Source organism: Octopus sinensis, linkage group LG2 (assembly GCF_006345805.1).
Source record: "Octopus sinensis linkage group LG2, ASM634580v1, whole genome shotgun sequence".
NCBI classification, from domain to species: Eukaryota; Metazoa; Mollusca; class Cephalopoda; order Octopoda; family Octopodidae; genus Octopus; species Octopus sinensis.
In genome coordinates, this window is record NC_042998.1 from 54,651,817 (window position 1) to 54,675,589 (window position 23,773).

Here is a 23,773-nt window from a genome sequence, read left to right on the forward strand (position 1 = left end):
TATGTCATCACTCCCTGTGAGCTAGATAGACATAGCACCTAAATCTTGTTTAAATTATAATGTCACTATCATCATCATCATTTAAGGTTCATTTTCCATGCTGGCATGGGTTGGACAGTTTGACAGGGTCAGGCAAGCTGTAGGTCTGCAATGAGTTCTAGTGTCAGCTGTGACATGGTTTCTACAGCTAGATGTCATTCCACATTACTGTGTGTATACAGTCTGCTTGTTTTTCATGACACCAGCACTGGTGGAATTGCCAAGTAACTTGTAAAACAAAAGAAAACAGGGAAACTGGAAAAGGAAAAATCTCCTGCTACTAAGTGGATGGAAGTATTTGAGGATGAGAAGTGGCTTAATGTAAGGTGTTGAAAGGATAAAGTATGATAAAACAAGCACAGGTATCTTCCTATAGAGGAGATACATGTCGTATATATATAGAGACATATATATACACATATATACACATGGGGGTGTGTGTTACTGTCTACTTCCCTTGACTTCATGTGATAGTTGTAAGCAGTTATTCACTCCCAGTCTTCTGTAAAAGCATGTCTAGTTATAAGAAATGCTACCTTACTTAGAAATAGGTGAGGGTTGGTGACAGGAAGGGCATCTGGCTGCTAACCTCAAAGAAATTCCTCTATCTAGCACCATGTGAGTACTACTATTTATCAACAGAAGACTCATTTGCCAAGAGTACATGTCTAGCATGCAGTTTCCTATGGCTTAACCAAATACTGAACTGGCTGAGCACTCTGTCAGTTATGGTGAAGAGGATTCCAGTTGATATGATCAATGGAAAAACCAGTTCATTACATTAACATGCAAATGGCTGAGCACTCCACTGACACACATAGCCTTAGTAGAGTTCCCAGTATGACATACCAAATGTGACAAGGCTGGCCCTTTGAATTATAGCTACAACTCATTTTTGCCAGTTGAGTGGACTGGAGCAATATGAAATAAAGTGTCTGTCTTGCTCAAGAAAACAATACACCACCAGGAATTGAACTCATGATCATACAATCATGAGCCCAAAACACTAACCGCTAAGCCACACACCTTCACTAGAATGGTAAAAAGATATAATAGCACTAATGCTAGTTGCTAGCTTCACGGATGTTCCTCTATCCAGCATCATGTGAAGATTGTCATTAGTCAAACAGAAGACACTTTTGCCATGGTTGCTCATCCATCATGCTGTTTCCTATGGCTTCACCAAATATACGTTACTTAATAAGAGAAAAGTAACTTATTTTACAAAATCTCTAAAAAATTTTAATTATTATCAAAATTCAAACACAGAGGAAGTGTATTTCAATACAAGTATGGATATCAGAAAGGTAAAACAAAACAATGGGAGAAACCAATTCTCAGCTAACTTGCCAAGAATATAATATGGCATAAGTTATATTAAAGTGTTCACCAAATATTCCACAAATAACAACTTTTGTTCAACCTTTCATCAAAGCTTTCAAAAAGACAGATAAAGCACAGTCCATGATTATTTTTGGAAATTAATTCAGATAAGCAGAAAATTCTTGTGTTAACCCTATGATCATAAGAAGTTTCTAAATTTTTCTCAAACTATGTTGTTGCTATTTGTTTTTTTTTTTAAATAAACAAACGAACAAGAAAATGTTTTGTAATTAATCAAATAGCAGCAACATGAGATATATTGCATTGTGGCAAGTTGTGTAATGTTGTATAATCAACTTCAAGCTGCATTAAATGCATTAGCATTCAAAATATGCAAAAACACTACAAGGAATGTGATTTTTTAAAAAAAAATCTGAAAGAACTTACATAATCAAGAAAGATATTTGCATAAATAACACATAGAATTGTGAAGCAAGGGAAAATATGTATTCTCTTTTAATTCAAAAGATAGAGAGAAAGAATTAACTTGAAGTGTTATTAGGCTTGATGCTCATACTTTCAAAATAAATTAATGTCATCTTAAACATATAAGATAGAAATGTAACATTTTGCAAAGTTAGTAAAAGAAAATAGGGAAAAAAAATTTGTACAAAAAAAAATTAAATAAAATAAAGGTGCCGACATGGGTGTGTGGTAAGAAATGTGTTCCTTCAGTCAAGTGGTTCCAGGTTCAGTCTCGCCACATGGCACCTTGGGCAAGTGTCATCTACTATAGCCCCAGGTCAACTAAAACCTTGCAAGTGGATTTGGTAGCCAGAAACTGAAGGAAGCCCATCATTCATTAATGTGTATGTGTTTGTCCCCACCACCATTTGATGACCAGCGTTGGTTTGTTTATATCCTTGTTTAAGACACACACACAAATACAGACACACACACATATATATATATATATATATGTATATATATATATGTATATATATATATAAATATATATATATATATATATATATATATGTATATATATATATAAATATATATATATATATATATATCTATATAAACGGCAGTTTGTCTGTGCGTTTTCTGTGTGTCTGTTTTCTCGTACCCTCACTCTGACCACGGCTTTCAACCGATTCTGATGAAACTTGACACACATATAGTCCAATGTCATAATTCAAAACTAACGCAGCGAAAATTTTCAAAAGTTCCTCCAGTTCTGAAAAAAATCGATAAATTCGACATGGGGTCGAGAATCAGAAACCCAAACCACAGACCGTCATGGGGACGCAACTCCACCTTTTTAACTCTCAAAAAAAATTTACCATCATTTTTTTTCCATTTTTTTGCTATTTTTTGGCTATAACTCTCTAAAAATGCTTTATAGTTATTTCCCTTACAAACCTGAGCAACGCCGGGCGATACTGCTAGTATATATATATATACATGCATACACACATACATGCAGTGTACATACATACAAACGTGCACATATGTATACATATATATATGCATACACACACACATACATATGTGTATGCGTGCACACACTGACACACATGCATGCGCACAACCAAACAAAGAAAAAAGATTGCAGTTCTGATAATGGACTGAGTCAACAAGTACTGAAAAGGTCGCAGAACGCAATGAAAATTTTAGCAAAAATAAATAAGTAAATGAGTGGAAATCAGACCAGTGAGTGTGTTAAATTAATAAGACACTAAAAGAGAATGACTCTGCCCAGACACAATAAAATATGCTTCAAAACACGAAATCACATAGAGAATCTTGCAAACCAAATACAAAAATGAAATTTTAAAAAAATTTTTACCAAAAGCAAACAAAACAAAAAGTAACATCAGTGGTTTTCCTTTTTCTTTTATGGCAGAATTTGAGGTTCAGTTTGAGTTTACTTTTATTTTTACTTATTTTGGTTCATTAATATACATATATATATATATATCATCATCATCATCATCATCATCGTTTAATGTCCGTTCTCCATGCTAGCATGGGTTGGACGGTTCGACCGGGGATCTGGGAAGCCTGAAGGCTGCACCAGGCTCCAGTCTTATCTGGCAATGTTTCTACAGCTGGATGCCCTTCCTAACGCCAACCACTCCGTGAGTGTAGTGGGTGCTTTTTACGTGCCACCTGCACAGGTGCCAGGCGAGGCTGGCAACGGCCACGGTCGGATTGGTGTATTGTAGGTGCCACCGGCACGGAAGCCAGTCGAGGCAGCGCTGGCATCGGCCACGAGTCGGATAGTGCTTTTTACGTACCACCAGACCAGGGATCCTGGCTGGTTCAATTCGATTTCGCTTTCGCTTGCCCCAACATGTCTTCGCAAGCAAATATATATATATATATATAATGGGTGGGTGCATAATTATTGCAGCTTTTTTTCAACAAATTTTATTCAACAAAATTAATAATAATATTTAACAAAAACATCTTTAAATGATGGTCTGACCGTCTGCCAAGCAAATGGGGAGCAGTAATTGAAGTAGATGGTGAATATGCTCTGGAATAATTATTTAAAGATGTTTTTGTTACATGTTGTTATTGTTTTTGTTGAATAAAATTTGTTGAAAAAAGCCACAATAGTTATGCACCAATTCAATATATGTGAAGATGCATGGCCAAGTGGTTAGGTTAATGCATTCACAATCGCTAGATCATGGGTTTGATTCCCTGACTGGGCAGCACGTTGTGTTCTTGAGCAAGACATTTCATTTCACATTGCTCCAGTCCCACTTTCAATCAGGAGGGAATGTTGATCTGCTCATGCAACCAGCTCATGCAACCAGCGGGGTGGTGTCATTGGAAGGTCAAAACAATGCAAAAGCGCATTGTGACCACTAATGTGTAACAACATCTGATAGCCTGGTCAGTCATGTCATCATGTGAATATATATATATATCATCATCATCATCATCATCATCGTTTAACGTCCGTTCTCCATGCTAACATGGGTTGGACGGTTCGACCAGGGATCTGGGAAGCCAGAAGGCTGCACCAGGCTCCAGTCTTATCTGGCAATGTTTCTACAGCTGGATGCCCTTCCTAACGCCAACCACTCCGTGAGTGTAGTGGGTGCTTTTTACGTGCCTATATATATATATATATATATATATATAACCTTGGTGCAGTCTTCTGCCCAGCCAGCTCCTGTCAAACCGTCCAACCCATGCCAGCATGGAAAGCGGACATTAAATGATGGTGAAAAAGATATCAAGAGAAAAGATGCACAGGCAGAACCATTAGCACGACAGGCAAAATGCTTAACCGCATTTCATCTATCTTTATGTTCTTAGTTTAAATTCTGCTGAGGTCAACTTTGCCTTTCATCCTTTCAGTGTTGATAAAATAAGTACCAGTTGAGCACTTAAGCCAAAGTAATCAACTTACCCCTCTCCTGAAATTGTGCCAAAATGTGAAAACAATATATATCATCATCATCATCATCATCATTTAGCGTTCGTTTTCCATGCTAGCATGGGTTGGACGGTTCTACTGGGGTCTGTGAAGCCAGAAGGCTTCATCAGGCCCAGTCAAATCTGGCAGTGTTTCTACGGCTGGATGCCCTTCCTAACGCCAACCACTCCGTGAGTGTAGTGGGTGCTTTTTACGTGCCACCCGCACTGGTGCCAGACAGAGCTGGCAAACGGCCACGAACGGATGGTGCTTTTTATGTGCCACCGGCACGAGGGCCAGGCGAGGCTGGCAACGGACACGAAACGGGGCGGTGCTGGCAACGGTCGCGAAACGGAAAGTTCTCTTACATGCCACCGGCACTGGTAACACATCTGCAATTTCCATTGATCGATTTCCATTGATCGATTTCGATTCTGATCCTCACTTGCCTCAATGGGTCTTCACAAGCAGAGTTTCGACATGCCACCGGCACTGGTAGCACATCCGCAATTTCCATTGATCGATTTCGATTCTGATCCTCACTTGCCTCAACACGTCTTCACAAGTAGAGTTTTGTGTCCCAAGAAGGGAAGGTATGCATACGTAGGCTGGCTCCATCCCATGTAGAAGGCCACGGTTGTGGACTCACTTGTCCTGCCGGGTCTTCTCGCGCACAGCACACTTCCAGAGGTCTCGGTCTCTAGTCATTTCCTCAGTGAGACCTAAAGTTCGAAGGTCGTGCTTCACCACCTCGTCCCAGGTTTTCCTGGGTCTGCCTCTTCCACAGGTTCCCTCAACCGCTAGGGTGTGGCACTTTTCACACAACTATCTTCATCCATTCTCGCCACATGACCATACCAGCGCAAACGTCTCTCTTGCACACCACAACTGATGCTTCTTAGGTCCAGCTTTTCTCTCAAGGTACTTACACTCTGCCGAGTGTGAGTACCGGCATTACACATCCATCGGAGCATACTGGCTTCATTTCTAGCGAGCTTACGCATATCCTCAGCAGTCACGGCCCATGTTTCACTGCCATGTAGCATGGCTGTTCGTACACACGCATCATACAGTCTGCCTTTCACTCTGTGCGAGAGGCCTTTTGTCACCAGCAGAGGTAAGAGCTCTCTGAACTTTGCCCAAGCTATTCTTACTCTAGCAGTTACACTTTCAGCACACCCGCCCCCGCTGCTGACTTGGTCACCTAGGTAACGGAAACTATCAACTATTTCTAGTTTTTCTCCCTGGAAAGTGACGGAAGTTGGTCTCAGAGCATTTTCAGTGTTTGTTGTTCCTGAGCATCTGCCACATACAAAAACCATCTTCCTAGTTAGCCTTCCTTTGACATTGCTGCATCTCTTATGTGTCCATAGCTTACACTTGGTGCATCTTATAGAGTTTCTACCTACACCTTTTCTACAGATCGAGCAGGGCCATCTACCTGAAGGTGTTTGTGATTTGTCTACCTTCCTACTGATTACGACTTTGGTTTTAGCTAGATTGACTCTGAGGCCCTTCGATTCTAATCCTATATATATATATATATATTAATAAGATAAAAAAACTAATACACAAACTTACCACACTAGTGGATATATAGAGAATCGTCATCATTTAATGTTCATTTACTAAGCTGGCATGGATGGGTTGGATGGTTTGACAAGAGCTAGCAAACCAAAGAACTGCAACAAGCTCTACTGCCTGCAGTGGCATAACTTCTATGGCTGAAGGCCCTTCATAATGCCAAACACTTTACAGAATGTACTGGGTGCTTTTCAGGTGGCATGAGTGCCTACTAGCAAAGTCACCAAGTAACTTGCAAGATAAAGACCACTTACGGAGGAATATCAAGGGACATGGCTTAGTGCTAGGCAATGAGAGGTTAAAGTATGATAAAGGGATAGAAACAGGATGAAAAAATGAAATAACTAAACAGAAATGAAAGATGAGAGACAAATGCAGAAGAATTAAAAAGACAGGGGAAAGAAGACAAAACCAAAAGACACAAGAATAAAATCAGAAGAATTACAATAATGCCAAGAAATAAGAAATATCTTTACCTGTTGCGCTGCTGCAATAAAAGTAGATAGTGTTCATACTGTGGATTGATATGTTCCTTGACAGCCGATGCCTAGATATTAAAATATTAAATTAAATATATATTTTTTATATACAATATACATGTCTAAAAATATATATGTCTAAGAATTCATAAATCAGAAAAAATATGCACTCCTATATTTGTCATAGAGTGAGTATGAGAATATTAATCATTGTATACAATATTACAGATCCATTTAAGTTGGTTTCACACTGGGTATTAGGACATTAGACAACCAGATATTAGATAAATTGTGGAGTGTGTATACACATACACAAAATAGATACGTGTGTTAGGAAGGGCATCCAGCTGCAGAAACCATGCCAAATCAGACTGGAACTTGGTGCAACTCTCCAGCTTACCATTTTCAATCAAACTGTCAAACCCATGCAAGCATGGAAAGCTGATGCTTAATGATGATGGTCATCATCATATATGCATATATACAGATATACATATATAGGCTGAGGTGTGACAAGAAGTTTGCTTCCCAACCACGTTGGGCAAGCATCTTCCACTATAACCTCTGGTCAACCAAAGCCTTGTGAGCAGATATGGTAGAGGCAAACTGAAAGAAGCCTATTCTGTGTGTATGTATATATATATATATATAGTTCATAAATGAATCAGATATTCTCCATATAGAATACACTTAGTAGTGCTTATGAAATTTAAACTTGAGAGGGTATAGAAATAAATGTAAGGATAAGCAAATTAGGTAGGTCAATATACAAACATTTAATACATTAAATACAAAAAACGCAATATAAAATAACAGATAGCATAGTACTGTAGGCTACAGGCAGCAAGCCCACTGCAAGACTCCAGGAATTACAACAAAACCGGAGATAAAAAATAATAATAATAATAATAATAATAATAATAATAATAATAATAATAATAATAATGATAATAATAATACAACTGGAATTAACAATGAAGATTGCAACAATTGGCCTAAACACCTACCTGAAAAACTCTGATGACTGAATGTTAAAACTTGTCTTAAAGCACAAAAACAAGAAAACATCATACTCAGTAATAAAACAGGTAAAGTGAATTCCAAATACAACACACCCCAGAGTTAGACATTTTAGAAACAAGCACAGAAAAAGCTAAGCATATGAAAATTCGGGGCTAAAACCTCTGCCTAAGATATTCTTACTGATAAATGGCAAGAAAAACTTCTTGATGGCAAATACCCAAAGAGAGCTAATAATGCTGATGTTGACCGTACCCATCAATGGTTAGTGTCTTCTGGCTTAAAATCAGAAACAGAAAGGTTTATCATAGCAGCCGGAGATCAATGCCTACCTACAAGGAGCTATCAGGCCAACATATTAAAGAACGGCAGTAGCCCAACATGTCGTGTATGTCAACAACAAAATGAAACCATTGATCACGTTGTCTTCATGTGCAGTCTTCTTACGCCTATACAGTATCTCAACAGGCATGATAGAGCAGCACAGTATATTCACTGGATAATTTGAAAAGACCTGGACCTGCCCCATGATAAAAACTGGTGGGAACACAAACCACCTCCAGTGCTTGGAAATGGTCACATCTCGCTCTTCTGGAACTTCACCATTCAAATTGACAGAAAGATAGATACAAATAGGCCAGACTTTATATATTGAAGGACTTCAAACAAAAATCATTCCACCTCATTGATATGACTGTCCCAATCGACATAGATGTATCAGTCAAGACCTACCAAAAACTGAGCAAGTATAAAGATCTTGAAACAGAAATTGGCAAAATGTGGAACTTAAAGACTAAAACAATACCTATTGTCATAGGTGCCCTTGGAATGATAGCAAAACGGACTGATTCCTACCTAGTTTCAGATACCAGGAAACCCCAAAATGGCAGAAATTCAAAAGATAGAGCCTATGGGAACTGCCCATATTCTACGTAAAATACTGTCTATGTAATCTCAATTTTAAAACAAACTTATAATTTTCTTGTTTTCTTGAACATTCTAAAGAAAAATACTTAGTGCAAAACCAAATATATGACACCCTAGGCGTAACACCAACTTGAACTTCTAACTTGTCTCTTGAGGTCTCTGGGTGAGAATTGGAGTCAACTTGTTCAAATACAAAGCAAAAGTCAAACAGATGGTGATGATGAAGATGAAGATGATGATGATGATAACTTTTCAGCTATATATAATTACTTGTTGACATGGTTATTTAGTCTCCCCACCACCTGCCACACTAAATCAACCCTGCTTGAAAAGATTTATGAATACATGTGCTCTAGCTATGATCATTTCAATCTCTTTACAAAACTAGGACTGTATCATCCAATGTAAAATGGTAGAAAGATAGTACAAGGTGATTTTGCTGCTATTTCAAGCATGTGGAGCAACCCCTTTGAGAATTTCTCCAAAAAATCTCTTGGCTGTATGTATGTGAGTTCTTGGCCTAAACGCTGTAAATCACTCAACCAAAACACTTTGATCCTTTTGTAATCATCGTATTTCTAATTAAATACAATGTTTCAATTAATTCTTAAAATAATCCAGTATTTGGTGGGATGTAACAAAACACCTTCTTTTTGTATTTGCATTTTTGGAAGGTAATTTAATGAAAGGTTCTTCTACAAGATAATGATGGAAGGTGCTAGTTTAAAAAAAAAAAAAACTTTAAAACAGAAGATTTGCTATCAAAAAACTGAGGCAGCCTCTAAAGGGTTAACAAAGAATTTTGGGGAAAAATATGAAAGAAAGAGATGAAACAAAAGCAACATATAACAGAAATTTCTTCTATGACAGATAAATCTGGATACACACTTTATGCTACTATTAAAAAATTAATTATTCATACACATTTTATCTTAAACACTGCTTAGAAGAAGCAACAATAGACAAATTATCTAAACGGCTTAATCTGCTACAGAAGTGTCTATAAATGATACAGCATCACATGGCTCTTAATCAAAATTAGCATCCATATTGTACTTTCAATAGGTATATTCTGAGATACATTAAACAGTTCTTCGTAAATTTTCTTGAAAAATTAAAATATTTTTAGTTTCTTTCCATTAAGATCAGAGGGTGGGGAGTCTTACATTTTTCAGGTCAAACATTATATTTCTTTACGAGTTTCAACTTGAGAGGTGCAGCCATGCTGGGGCACCACCATTATATTTGTAAATATATTTTATATTGTTCACTTGTTTCAATCAGTGGACTGCAGCCTACAGTGTGGTATTTATCCTTTTGGTCACTTCTGCCAAACTGCTAAGAGGACATAAATCAACATTGGTTGTCATACAGCAGGGAAGGGGATTAAAATATACACACACACACACACACACACATACACACACACATACACACACACACATACACACACATACTCATACATAAATACACAATGGGCTTCCACATAGTTTCCATTTACTAAATTCAATCACACAGCATTGGTCAGTTCAGTGCAATAGAAGACACTTGCCCAAGGTGCCATGCAATGGAACTGAACCCAAAATAAATAAATAAATAAATAAATAAATAAATAAAATATACAAATGATAGGTAACAAACAAATAATTTCTGGCACTGGCATGATACCAGAAATTTTCAAAGCAAGAAGTTGCAATTCAAACCATTCTAATACTTTGACTAGTTCTATTCAACCAAGAATGATGAAAAAGAACATAAATCTCAATGAGATATTAACTCAGCTTGTAAGGAGACATCCTAAATATACTACAATACATCCAATTTGTGGCTCTACCAATTCTATCTTTCATATTCTTAAATAAAAATAAATAGTAAACAATAGTAGACGTAGGAGTGGCTGTGTGGTAAGTAGCTTGCTAACAAACCACATGGTTCCAGGTTCAGTCCCTTGGGCAAGTGTCTTCTACTATAGCCTCGGGCCAACCAAAGCCTTGTGAGTGGATTTGGTAGATGGAAACTGAAAGAAGCCCGTCATATATATGTATATATCTGTGTGTATGTGTGAGTGTGTATATGTTTGTGTGTCTGTATTTGTTCCGCCACATCACTTGACAACTGATGCTGGTGTGTTTATGTCCCCGTAACTTAGCGGTTCGGCAAAACAGACCAATAGAATAAGTACTAGGTTTACAAACAATAAGTCCTGGGGTCAATTTGCTCAACTAAAGGCGGTGCTCCAGCATGGCCACAGTCAAATGATAGAAACAAGTAAAAGAGTATAATGATAAAAGCCTAATTCTGTAGCATATTAGAAATATTTAACACATGCTGGTAGTTCAACCCATGACAGCATAGCAAACAGACATTTAAGGATGATGATGATGTGTGGAACCTTGGGCAATTGTCGGATCTTTTCGGTTTGAACAGCAGTTTTTAACATAATTTCTAGGTAACTAAAAAATTTTAAACTTCGTATACTGGTAGAATCTGTTTATAAAACATCTTTTTCTCTTGGCTTTATTGAGAAAATTCTATAGTTTGTAAGATATTTGTTGATTTTTTCTTCAATTTCTGCAATTTCAACCAATCAATGACGTCCATTGAGGTAAAAAAACATTCTGTGCCGTATGAATATGTCCCTCATTTAAGAAACAGATATGGTTTATTTACATTTGTGAAGAAAAAAAAGATACCCTTTCCCCCACCCCTAACCAACCCTAACCCTGCTATGCAAGTACATCTCCGAAATATCTCCATTTTACCATCAAATAAAAAACACTATACCTGAAACATCTTAAATGATAGCAGCCATCGCTACTGCTGCCATCATTGCCATCATCATGAACCCTTCAGCTAGGCAGTAACCTTAAAGTATTCCTTCTTTTGGTATGCATCACCCAAGGATAATTTCCAAGTGTTAAGCTGAACAAATTGACGCCAATACTTATATTTTTAAGATTTGTACTTATTCTGTCAATTTCTTTTAAAGAACCACTAAGTTATGAAGGACATAAAGAAACTAACAATGGTTATCAAAAGGTAGGAATAAGGGACAAATGCAGAGCACATAAATACATATATCTATCTGTCTATCTCTCAATCTAGTCAATGAGTTTTCTTTTTGCATGACACTATTGCCCAAGGTTCCCGTGGTCTTTTCCGTAGGCTTTTGTATCCACGGACAAACCTAATCTGTTTTCCCCTTTTACATTGACATTACTGTGATACACGATCCCTATTGATCGGCCCCCACTTTTTTTTCCTCCACGATCCCTTTTGATCGGAATTCGCCCCCCCTCCCCTCTTTTCTTCCCAAAAAGAAAAGCCCTACTTTGTATTTTGTCCCTTCTGTATTTAGCCCTGCATGGCCAATAAAGAAATCTATCTAGTCAAATCAAATAAATGAACATTAAAAATAACAATAACAAACAGTAAGAGAACAAGTACATAGAACGTATTAGGTTGATACTCAATGAAACGTGAAAGTTTTTGACATTTTGAGTATAGTTCTTCATCAGAAAGGAAAAAGAGAAAAAAAACCAACAACATATGTAGTTACATTGCTGAAAAAAATACATATATGGTTCAAATGTACAGGAAACAAAAGACAAAAATAAGCGAGGGAACAACAAGCAGGTGTATTAGTTTTTAACGTTTGTGAAGAATGGAAAAGTCTTTGACGTTTCAAGTCTACACTCTTCGACAGACAGGGATGAAAAGAAAAAAGTGGAAAGAGAAAGAATAAAAGTGATGAGAGAAAAAAAATGTGTTGGGTTTAATGGATTAACATGATGAAAATGCAGACAATGAACTTCCATACAGTTTCCATCTGTTAAACTCTCACAAGACATCAGTCAGCCCTGGGGCTATAAAAGAAGACACCGGCCCAAAGTGCCATGTAGTGGGACGGAACTTGAAATCACATGGTTGCAAAGGAAGCTTCTTAACCACACAACCATGTTAGTTGTTTATTGTTGTTTTTGGTGTCAGATGTTTGTTGTTCATGATTTTCTTTAATGCAACCAGTGTTTTGTGTTTTTATTTTTATTTTTAATACCATTTCGTTCATATGCTTTCAATTATTACGATCAGAGAAGAGTTTCTATGGCAACTTTGCATCTCCGTAACAGAGTGGATTAGGTAGAGAGAAACTGAAAGAAGCCTGTCGTGTATGTATATATATATATATATATATATATATATATACATCATCATCACATATATATACACATATATACATATATATATATACACATATATATACACATATATATATACTCTTTTACTCTTTTAGTTGTTTCAGTCATTTGACTGCGGCCATGCTGGAGCACCGCCTTTAGTCGAGTAATTCGACCCCGGGACTTATTCTTTGTAAGCCCAGTACTTATTCTATCTGTCTCTTTTGCCGAACCGCTAAGTGACGGGGACATAAACACACCAGCATCAGTTGTCAAGCGATGTTGAATGACACACACACAAACACACATACACACACACACACATATATATATATACGACGGGCTTCTTTCAGTTTCCGTCTATCAAATCCACTCACAAGGCTTTGGTCAACCCAAATATATTATATATATATATATACATACATATATATATATACATGTGTGTGTGTGCGTGCGCGCGTCTTTGTGTCTGTGTTTGTGCTCCTACCATTGCTTGACAACCGATGTCACTGTGTTTATGTCCCCATAACTTAGTGGTGAGGCAAAAGACACCAGTGGAATAAGTACTAGGCTTATAAAGAATAAGCCCTAGGGTCGATTTCTTGGACTAAAATGATACATAAAACAACTGGCAGGTAAAAGCAAGTTTTATCAAAAGTGATCATTTCCCAGACAGTTAATCTGTGACACTTTGAGGATTCAGTGAATACTTCTCACTGAAAAGTCTTCCAGCATCTCAAAATCACTCTTGAATAATGACCATAATGAGATACCATAAAAGAACAGAGCTAATACAGATTAAAAGTGCTTAGAAGTTCTTAAATAGATAGAATCTCTTAAATGGATACAATGTATATATATATTTTTTATTAAAAAAAATGAAATTATTGGCTGTGTGGTAAGAAACTTTCTTCTCAACCACATAGCTCCAGGTACAGTCTCGCTGCATGGCATCTTGAGCAAGTGTCTTTTATTATAGCCTCAAGTTGAACAAATCCCTGTGAGTAGATTAGGTAGAGGGAAACTGAAAGAAGCCTGCTGTGTATATATATATATATATATATATATATATATATACGTGTGTGTGTGTGTGTGTGTGTGCATCTTTGTATCTGTGTTTGTACCCCTACCATCACTTGACAACTGATGTCAGTGTGTTTTTGTCCCCATAACTTAGTGGTTAGGCAAAAGACACCAACAGAATAAGTACTAGGCTAAAAAAAGAATAAGTCTTAGGGTCGATTTCTTGGACTAAAAACCCTTTAAGGCGGTGCTCCAGCATGGCTACAGTCATATGGCTGAAACAAGTAAAAGAATAAAAGCGATAGGCTTTTAAATATTTTCTTATCACTTATATTTCACTCATTTCAGTCACCTCCTTGTACAACTTTGAATCAAACAAATTGCCTCCTGCCACCTTTCTTTTTTTTTTTTTTGAAAGCCTTGTACTTTCATTGGTTTCTTTTTGCCAAATTGTTAAATTAAGGGGGATGTAACCAATACCATAAAGTGGTTGTCAAGCAGTGGTGAAGGACAAACACAAACACACCATACATATAAACATATATGTATGTTCTTTTATTCTTTTACTTGTTTCAGTCATTTGGCTGTGGCCATGCTGGAGTACTACCTAAAAGGGTTCTAGTCAACGAAATTGACCCTAGGACTTAGACTTTGTAAGACAAGTACTTATTCTATTGGTGTCTTTTGCCAAACTGCTATGTTACAGGGATGTAAACACACCAACATTAGTTGTCAAGCAATGGTGAGAGAGGGACAAACACAGACACAAAGAAATACACAAACACACACACACATATATGACAAAGTTCTTTCAGTTTCCATCTACCAAATCCTCTTATAAGGTTTTGGTCAGCCTGAGGCTATAGTCGAAGACACTTGCCCAAGGTGCACACAGTGGGAAAGATTTTTGTTGGCCAGGGCTATAGTAGATAACACTTGCCCAAGGTGTCACCTTGTGGTTGGGAAGCAAACCTCTTACCATACAACCTCACCAAAGCCTACATGGTTCCAGGTTCAGTCCTACTTGCAGCTAAAAGGTCACCATTTTAATACTGTTGTCAAAATCCAGAGCAAATTGCAGAAGGTCCTCAACTCACTTATGGAAAACAAACTTCCAGGCTGGATTCCAAAAGTGGCAGGAATGCTGGGATTGGTGTATTGCTGCACAAGTGACTATTTCAAAGTAGATGATGTTAAAACTTAGGTAAATAAGTTATTTTTTTATTACACATAACTAATTCTGGAACTTTTAGATACCACCTCATATATTTGTAAAAACCCTTGGCATACCCAAATATTCCTTGTAGCGCACTGTTTGAAAACAATGGCCTTACATAGTCAAGTGATGTGTTATGAAGTAGAAGGCAGTGAGCTGGCAGAAACATTAGCACGCCGGGCAAAATGCTTAGCGGAATTTTGTCTGCTGTTACATTCTGAGTTCAAATTCCGCTGAGGTTGACTTTGCCTTTCATTTTTTCGGGATCGATAAATTAAGTACCAGTTACGTACTGGGATCAATGTAATCGACTTAATCCCTTTGTCTGTCCTTGTTTGTCCCCTCTATATTTAGCCCCTTGTGGACAATAAAGAAGTAAGGGGTAGAAGGCAAACCTTCTCTTAAATCACACTCCTGTCATCTTAATAGAAGGAAGACCACATCGGACAATGAGGTGCCTGATAAACAGGTCTACAAGATTAGAACAACAAAAGTACCATGCTACATTAACAAGAGTAGAAGTGGGGTGGTGCGTGAGCGTGTGTGTGGAGGGGGGTGCATGAGTGTGAATTTGCATGTTACTTTCCAATAAATTAGTGTTGAGAAAATTTAGTACAGGTTTACAGGATCAGTGCTGAGTAGGTACTAAACAGCAACAATAATAGAGAGAGAGAGTGTGTGTGTGTGTGTGTGTGTGTGCATGCGTGCATACATGTGTGTGTGTGCAAGTTCCTATCTCCTTGCCTTGACATCACATAATCACTGTAAACAAGTGTCAACGACATACAAACAGCATTTTTGTTTCCAGTTCTCCATAAAAACTGGTCTGGTTATGAGGAAATATTACCTCACTTAGAAACAGGTGAGGGTTAGCAACAGGAAAGGCATCCAGCCATAGAAAATCTGCCTAAATAAATTATGCCTAACCTGTGTGTGTGTATGGAAAAAATGGACATAAAAATTATGATCATGAGATGACCTCTAGTAAGCTAAATCACCATGTTGCTGTTTGTAACCCATGTGAGATCTGATTGAACAGATGTATGACCAAAGGCTTTCCAATTATGACCATCCAATCCCCCTTCAAAATGTCAGAGACCAAACTGATTAATGTATTCTCCTTCATTTAAGATAGCAGAGTGTGAGTCGTAAGAGACTTGGCTGCTATTTCTTATTTCTTTACTGCCTACAAGGGGCTAAACATAGGGGGGACAAACAAGAACAGACAATCGGATTAAGTCGATTATATTGACCCCAGTGTGTAACTGGTACTTATTTAATCGACCCCGAAAGGATGAAAGGCAAAGTCGACCTCGGCGGAATTTGAACTCAGAACGTAGCGGCAGACGAAATACTGCTAAGCATTTCACCGGGCGTGCTAACGTTTCTGCCAGCTCGCCGTCTTGGCTGCTATTTCTACTGACTTGTATAGAAAGCTTCTACATTAGCTCAAGCAAGAGAGATTTTGCTGGATGTTAGTAGGTAGGAGGGTGGGTAGTGCCAGTGGTGGTGGCCATGGTGGTAGCGGTGGCAGAGCATGAACAGTTAAAATAAACAAAAAAGCTTCAGCAGTGAAACAACAACCTAAGAAAATAATCAACAATTTAAGTGAATAAATAAGATCCAAAATATAGTGTTCAACTGTAATTATTTCACAGAAGACCAAGACAGCAAGATGCTGTCAACTTGAAAAATACATTTGCAGGAAATATTTAAATAAATAAATAAATAAATAAATAAAAAATAAACACATATCACTTCAACTTTGTGTTTTTGTGCTTGTAGAAGGAGTTATTTTGTTCATCTATTTATTTTTTTCCTGTTTAACATGCTTATTTTCAAGACAGCAGGAATTGGATAGGTTTGTTTTTGATTATTATTATTATTATTATTATTATTATTATTATACACTTTGATAATTGCATATTCTTAGAACAAGTAATTTTACAGCTGAATGCCCCTGCTGGTGTTACCCGCTCAGCCGTGAAGTAGGAGTGAACCAGATGTCACATAAGCTAGGCTGAAGCAGGTAGCATAATGTACAACATTATCTAAACAGATGGATATTTTAAACTTTCTTTGAAATTTCAATCAGTGTAGACCATTGTCTTTAAGCTGACATACAACATCCTCAAATAGATACACAACATTCATACATAAATACACATACATACATACATATATATATATATACAGAGATGTACTTGCATAGCAAGTGACCTGATCTGAGATCGTGCGCTGGAACAAAAACAATTGTAGCGTGGAAGGTGTTTTTGTGTGTTTCTTAAACGGCTTATAAACACCTTCCATGTTGCAATTGTTATATATATATATATATATAAGTAGAAAGATTAGCATATGAGAAGCTGTAATGTTGCACAATAAACCTCCAAAATATTCTGAATGGAATAAAATTGTGCTTTATGCTTTTAGCAGAGCCTAGTCTATTTCAAGTATTCAGACTAATCACTGATTTGAAGATAACTTGATATCATGGATCAGTGCTCACTGCAGCTCCCTATGAGGTATTTTTTTTTCTTGTAGTCTCCGTATTTCAGCAAAAAGCCATGGCCTCTAGTCAGCCTTCTCCCATTTGTCATTGTCATGTATCGTACATTTTTGCAGTGCATTGTTGACACTAGAATGAAAGTCTTCTTGATTAAGGCTGAGTTCTCCTATTGGATGAAACCATAGCATTAATTTGTTCTGACTTTCTCATGGCATCTTCTTGGCAGAGATATTGGGGTGGTTTGTCATTACCTTCCCCAATTGGATGGCCATTGGTCCACAGGGAGCCCATCTGCCCTTCAACAGGTCTTACTTTTAGTTGAGTGTCCAGAAGGTGCAGAGCTTAGTGGCTAGGATATTTGGCTCATGATCAGAAGGTAATATGTTCAGTATCACACAATGTGTAGTGTCCTTGAGTAAACTTTATTTCATGTTGCTCCAGTCCACTCATCTGGCAAAAATGAATAGTACCTATATTTCAAAGAGCCAGCCTTGTCATATCTTGTGTCATGCTGAATCTCCCCGAGAACTACATTAAGGATATGCAAGTCTATACTGAGTACTCAGCTACTTACTCTTTATTCTTTTACTTGTTTCAGTCATTTGACAGTGGCCATACTGGAGCACCACCTTTAGTCGAGCAAATCGACCCCAGAACTTATTCTTTGTAAGCCTAGTACTTATTCTATTGGTCTCTTTTGCCAACCCGCTAAGTTACGGGGACGTAAACACACCAGCATCAGTTGTCAAGTGATGCTGGGGGAACAAATACAGACACACAAACATACACACACACACATAGGTCTCACTGAGGAAATGACTAGAGACCGAGATCTCTGGAAGTGTGCTGTGCGCGAGAAGACCCGGCAGGACAAGTGAGTCCATAACCCGTGGCCTTCTACATGGGATGGAGCCAGCCTACATATGCATACCTTCCCTTCTTGGGACACAAAACTCTACTTGTGAAGACCTGTTGAGGCAAGTGAGGATCAGAATCGAAATCGATCAATGGAAATTGCAGATGTGTTACCAGTGCCGGTGGCACGTAAGAGAACCTTCCGTTTTGTGACCGTTACCAGCGCCGCCCCGACTGGCCTCGTGTTGGTGGCACGTAAGAAGCACCATCCGTCCGTGTCCGTTGCCAGCCTCGCCTGGCCCCCGTGCCGGTGGCACATAAAAAGCACCATCCGTTCGTGGCCGTTTGCCAGCTCTGTCTGGCACCTGTGCGGGTGGCACGTAAAAAGCACCCACTACACTCACGGAGTGGTTGGCGTTAGGAAGGGCATCCAGCCGTAGAAACACTGCCAGATTTGACTGGGCCTGATGAAGCCTTCTGGCTTCACAGACCCCAGTAGAACCATCCAACCCATGCTAGCATGGAAAACGGACGCTAAACGATGATGATGATGATGATACATATATACGATGGGCTTCTTCCAGTTTCTGTTTACGAAATCCACTCACAAGGCTTTGGTCAGCCCGAGGCTATAGTAGAACACACTTGCCCAAGGTGCTACACAGTGGGACTGATCCCGGAACCATGTGGTTGGTAAGCAAGCTACTTACCACACAGCCACTCCTGCACCTATACCTAGGAGAGGCTGTGCTACTTGCACATTAATTTTACAAACTGGCTGTTCCATTGATCAGGTCAACTGGAACCCTTGTTATCATAACCGACAGAGTGCCAGTTGGGTGTCCCACCTCACAACAACTGCAAGCTACATGAGTGGTGGAGCTGGATTAGTTGCCAACCATCCAACCATAAAACAGGTAGTACTAGTTGACATGGTACCAGTAGCAGGTCTCACCAGCCTGTGATGAGACCCCTGATCTGAGATAGATCTTCTCCCACTAGGAGGGACAAAAAAAAATTTTAGAAGTCTGCTTTCCTAACCAAAAAGAGAAACCAAAATTCCACTTCACAGTTTAGTGGTTGACATTAAATAGACTGGTTTCTTGCAGATATCCATACTTATTGCAAGTAATGTAATTACCAATACAGAATTGCAATATCAATATATGGAAACATACAGTCTGAAAAAGTTACGTCAACATTTCGCTGATTGATCTCACACTCCAACAATTCCCAGACAATCACTCGAATCACTTTCTTTGTAATAACCATGATAGAGTTTTGGCTGCATAGTCTCACACAATAAAGAGTCTTCAGCTATCACTAAGATCGCTTATTTCTATTTGTAGCCAGAAAGGAGACAGTCTTACAGTTATAAGGAACTCGTCGAGGTAAAGATTTACAGAAAAGATTTGATAGAAAGCAAAATGTTAAATAGTCTTAAAAGTGTTTAACATTAAAGACAGCTACTTATGAGAGCTTTCTTAGAAGTTTTTTAACTTGCATCTCTCAGTAACAAATACTATAAATACATTGTATTGTTATAGATTGTCAAACCACTTCGTTCTCATTTTTTGTTTCTTACTTTTTAATTCACCATGTCCAAGACAATTATTGTTCATAGTGTCAGTCAGTTAATATGACATTTCAAGAAATATAGATGCATTACTAGAAGAAATATAGAAAAAAAATAGAATTAAAAATGAAGGAATGCCTACAATGCTTGATGTAAAATTTATAGAACCCCATTATACATGCCAGAGTGAATGCATGTCTGGAGCACTTGGTGACCTATTGAACAATGAAAGATTAGGAAGAGCAACATTTATGCGAAATTTTGATTCAAATTGGAAAAAAATTTCTGTAGCAACTTTTCTAATGTAATAACAGGCCTATGAGAAGGATTATTTGAGCTGTATACAATTGGAAAGAACATCTACAAAGGGTTTCAAATTTGGATGGTTTTTCCACAAAAGTGGACAATGATCCCATTGCAAAAACAGGGTTTGATTGTTGTTATGAAATTTATGAATAAAAAGAAGATGAAGTCACAATTAGGAAACTAGTCTGTTAGAAAATCCCTGTTTGCGATAATATTGTTTATGGCCACTTTAATGTTGCTGTCCTCTAAAAGACAATGATACTGCCATTTAACCCCAGGAAGACATCTCCTCCAGCTGGTTTATTAAGTGTGCTTCTTGCACTTGATATTTATTACAAGCAGGAGATAACTCCTGCAACCCTAACTCCAAGACCACCAGACCACATGGTTTCCAACTAGTATCCTAGTTACAAAATCAATGATTGTACGACACTGTGTTTTCTATATATTGCAAGCGAGGTTAACTGCTGCCATACTTAGAAATGAATACCCACCACTGAGGAGATCCAATACTGATTGAAACCACATAGTCTGGTGGTCTTGAAACTAGGGTGGCAGGAGTTATCTCCCACGTGCAATAAATATCAGATATGAGAAGCACACTAAATAAACCAGTCGGAGGAGATGTCTTGCTGGGGGTTAAATGGCAGTATCATCTCTTAGTGGACAACCACATCAAAGTGGCCATAAGCAATATGTTTTGGTTTATATACTACTTCTATCATGAACAGAGATTTTCTAACAGACAAATTTCCTAGTTACAAAATCAGTGATTGTATGACACTATATGTTTACTATATATTGCAAGCAAGGCTAAACTGCTGTCCTGCCTAACAACAAGTGCCCACCAACTAGGAGATCCAATACAGATTAAAGCCACATGGTCAGGTGGTCTTAGAGCTAGGGTGGTAGGATTTATCTCCTGCTTGCATCGAATATTGAGTGCAATAAGCATGCTGAATAAATCATCTCTTAGAGGACAGCCACGTTCAAGTGGTCATAACAAAGTCACAGTTAATCAAGATGTGTTTGATAGGGTGCTAATGAAAGTTTTCTGAAAAGTGTCATAACAGGTGATAAAATCTGAGTGTTCAGCTACAATGCTGAAACAAAAGCAGCTGTGTTTCAAGTGTGTTGGATCATTGTTATAGAAACCAAAAGTAACACACCAAAGATGCTCAGGTGTGAAGGTTATGTTAGAAGGGCCACTTTCATCATGAGGTTAGATGACCGATAAAGAGCTATACTTGGATCTACTAAGCTTGTTTAAGAGAGGCAGAGTGAAAAAAGAAGCCTCAGATATCTACAAACAATATCTGGATGATACATCATTACAACACACCTATTCATGCATCACCTGTTATCCATGATTTTTTGACAAAACACTAGACCCTCATCGCCACCCGCACTTTCCCTACTCATTGGAATTGGTCCCTATTGACTTTCTATTCCTAAAATTGAAATTCACTTGAAAAGGTTACTGATGTCAGATGGTAGTAGAGATAAAGAAAATTCGTTAAATGAATGAATCACTATTCCTAACTATCATCCTCATTATCAATATCATATTCAATGGTTCAGATGAAATTTGCTGAGCAAGACAATATTTCCATATGGCCAAACAGGTTTTCTTAGAAGACTAGAAATGAAGTAAAGGACACCACTTGTATGATGGCGAAACTCATTTACAGCCACCACATGATGTTAAAACAAGGAGGCACAAATACTCCACCACCATATATATATATATATATATATATATTTATAATTTAATGTCTATTTTCCAAGATGAGAAGTGTTGGATGGTTTGACAGGATCTGATCAGTTCAAGACTGCATCATGCTCCGGTGAGTCTCCTTTGGCATGGCTTTCTATGGCTGGATGACCTGGGCTTTCAGTTTTCATCTACCAAATCCATTCACAAGGCTTTGGTCAGCTTGGTGCTATACTAGAAGACATTTGCTCAAGGTACCAATCAATAGGATTGAACCCAAAACTATGTGGCTGTGAAGCAACTTCTTAACCACACAGCACACATTTGAAAACTAGAGAAAATCATTGTGAGTGGTGTATCGAGATTGGAGGGAGCTATTTTGAAGAAGACAAGTCTGATTAAATTCTAAAAAAAAAAAAAAAAAATCAATGACTTCATTTCTAAAAAGTCCAGTTTCTTATAGAACAAACCTCATATAAAAGCAGGAGCTTTATAGTTATTATCATCGTCAACATTTAATGTCTATTTTCCATGCTGGCATGGGTTGGACAGCTTGAAAGAAACTGGCAAGGCTAGGGACTGCACCAGGTTCCATAGTCTGTTTTGGCTTGGTTTCTATGGATGGATGCCCTTCCCAATGCCTAATTACAGAATGTACTGGGTACTTTTTATGTGGTACCATCACCAGTGCATTTTATGTGGCACCAGAACCAGTGCCTTTTATGTGGCATCAGTACCCACACCAACGCTTTTTACATAGCTCCTTGATTTTAAGATCTCAATTCTGATGTGGTACGCAAGTTTTCTCAAGTACAGCAATATCTCCGCATATCTCAGTCCTCTGTCGTCTCCTTTATAAGGTTCAGCATTTTGAAAATTGAGTTAGTTGCCAATGATTCAAACACCAATAAGAATGGTTTTAATGATGTAAACTAAGGACAGGTGAACATGGAAAGTGTTCTCCTTGTGCATTTGTTTAGCCACTAAATCAAGCTTAATTTCAGCAGACTTTAAGATCAAAGACATTCCAACCATGATTATCCTGTTTTGTTTTGTCTATTTATTATTTTTCATTTTGTTTTGTTCTCTTCTGGTATCACGTAACTCGGTGTGCATTAGCCAATGTGTCCTGTCTTTAAAGAAACAATGGCTAATGTACAGAAAGGGGGTTATTTCAAGATTTAGCTGATCTTTTCAGCAGATCAAGCAACCACCAAAATGCTCCCTCTTTGGTCTTGTTTTCCTTATGGCTTCAATACAATGGTTCTGATAAAATTTTTGAACTTTCAGTTTCATTTATATAACAACTCACTAATCTTAAGTGTCAGTGTACTAAGCTCAAAAGATAATATTTTCAATAACTCTATAACAGACTTAACAGAATGTAAACAGATATACAGCAAGGAAAACCTGAACTGCTGTCGTGTTTTCTTTTAATCTTTATGTCAAGAGGAATGAATAGTGCTCGTGACTTTTCAGAGGGTCTCAGAGACTAGTGGGAGAGGGAGGAAAGAAGATACGCTCAAATTGGTGACCTGGCCTGAAATGCTCGCAAGAGAACGAATCAAGAGCACCCAGGGTGCCA

The 23,773-nt window shown here is 37.9% G+C and overlaps 1 protein-coding gene across 2 annotated transcripts in view; it reads right to left on the minus strand.

The window, feature by feature from the left end:
* Positions 1-23,773, minus strand: part of LOC115224684 (katanin-interacting protein-like) — a 656,564-nt gene that overhangs the window by 558,336 nt on the left and 74,455 nt on the right. For both annotated transcript variants that reach the window (XM_036513321.1, XM_036513315.1), the window contains exon 3: positions 6,862-6,932. In XM_036513321.1, coding sequence (XP_036369214.1) covers positions 6,862-6,932 — 71 coding nt within the window. The remainder of the gene's footprint in view (positions 1-6,861; positions 6,933-23,773) is intronic.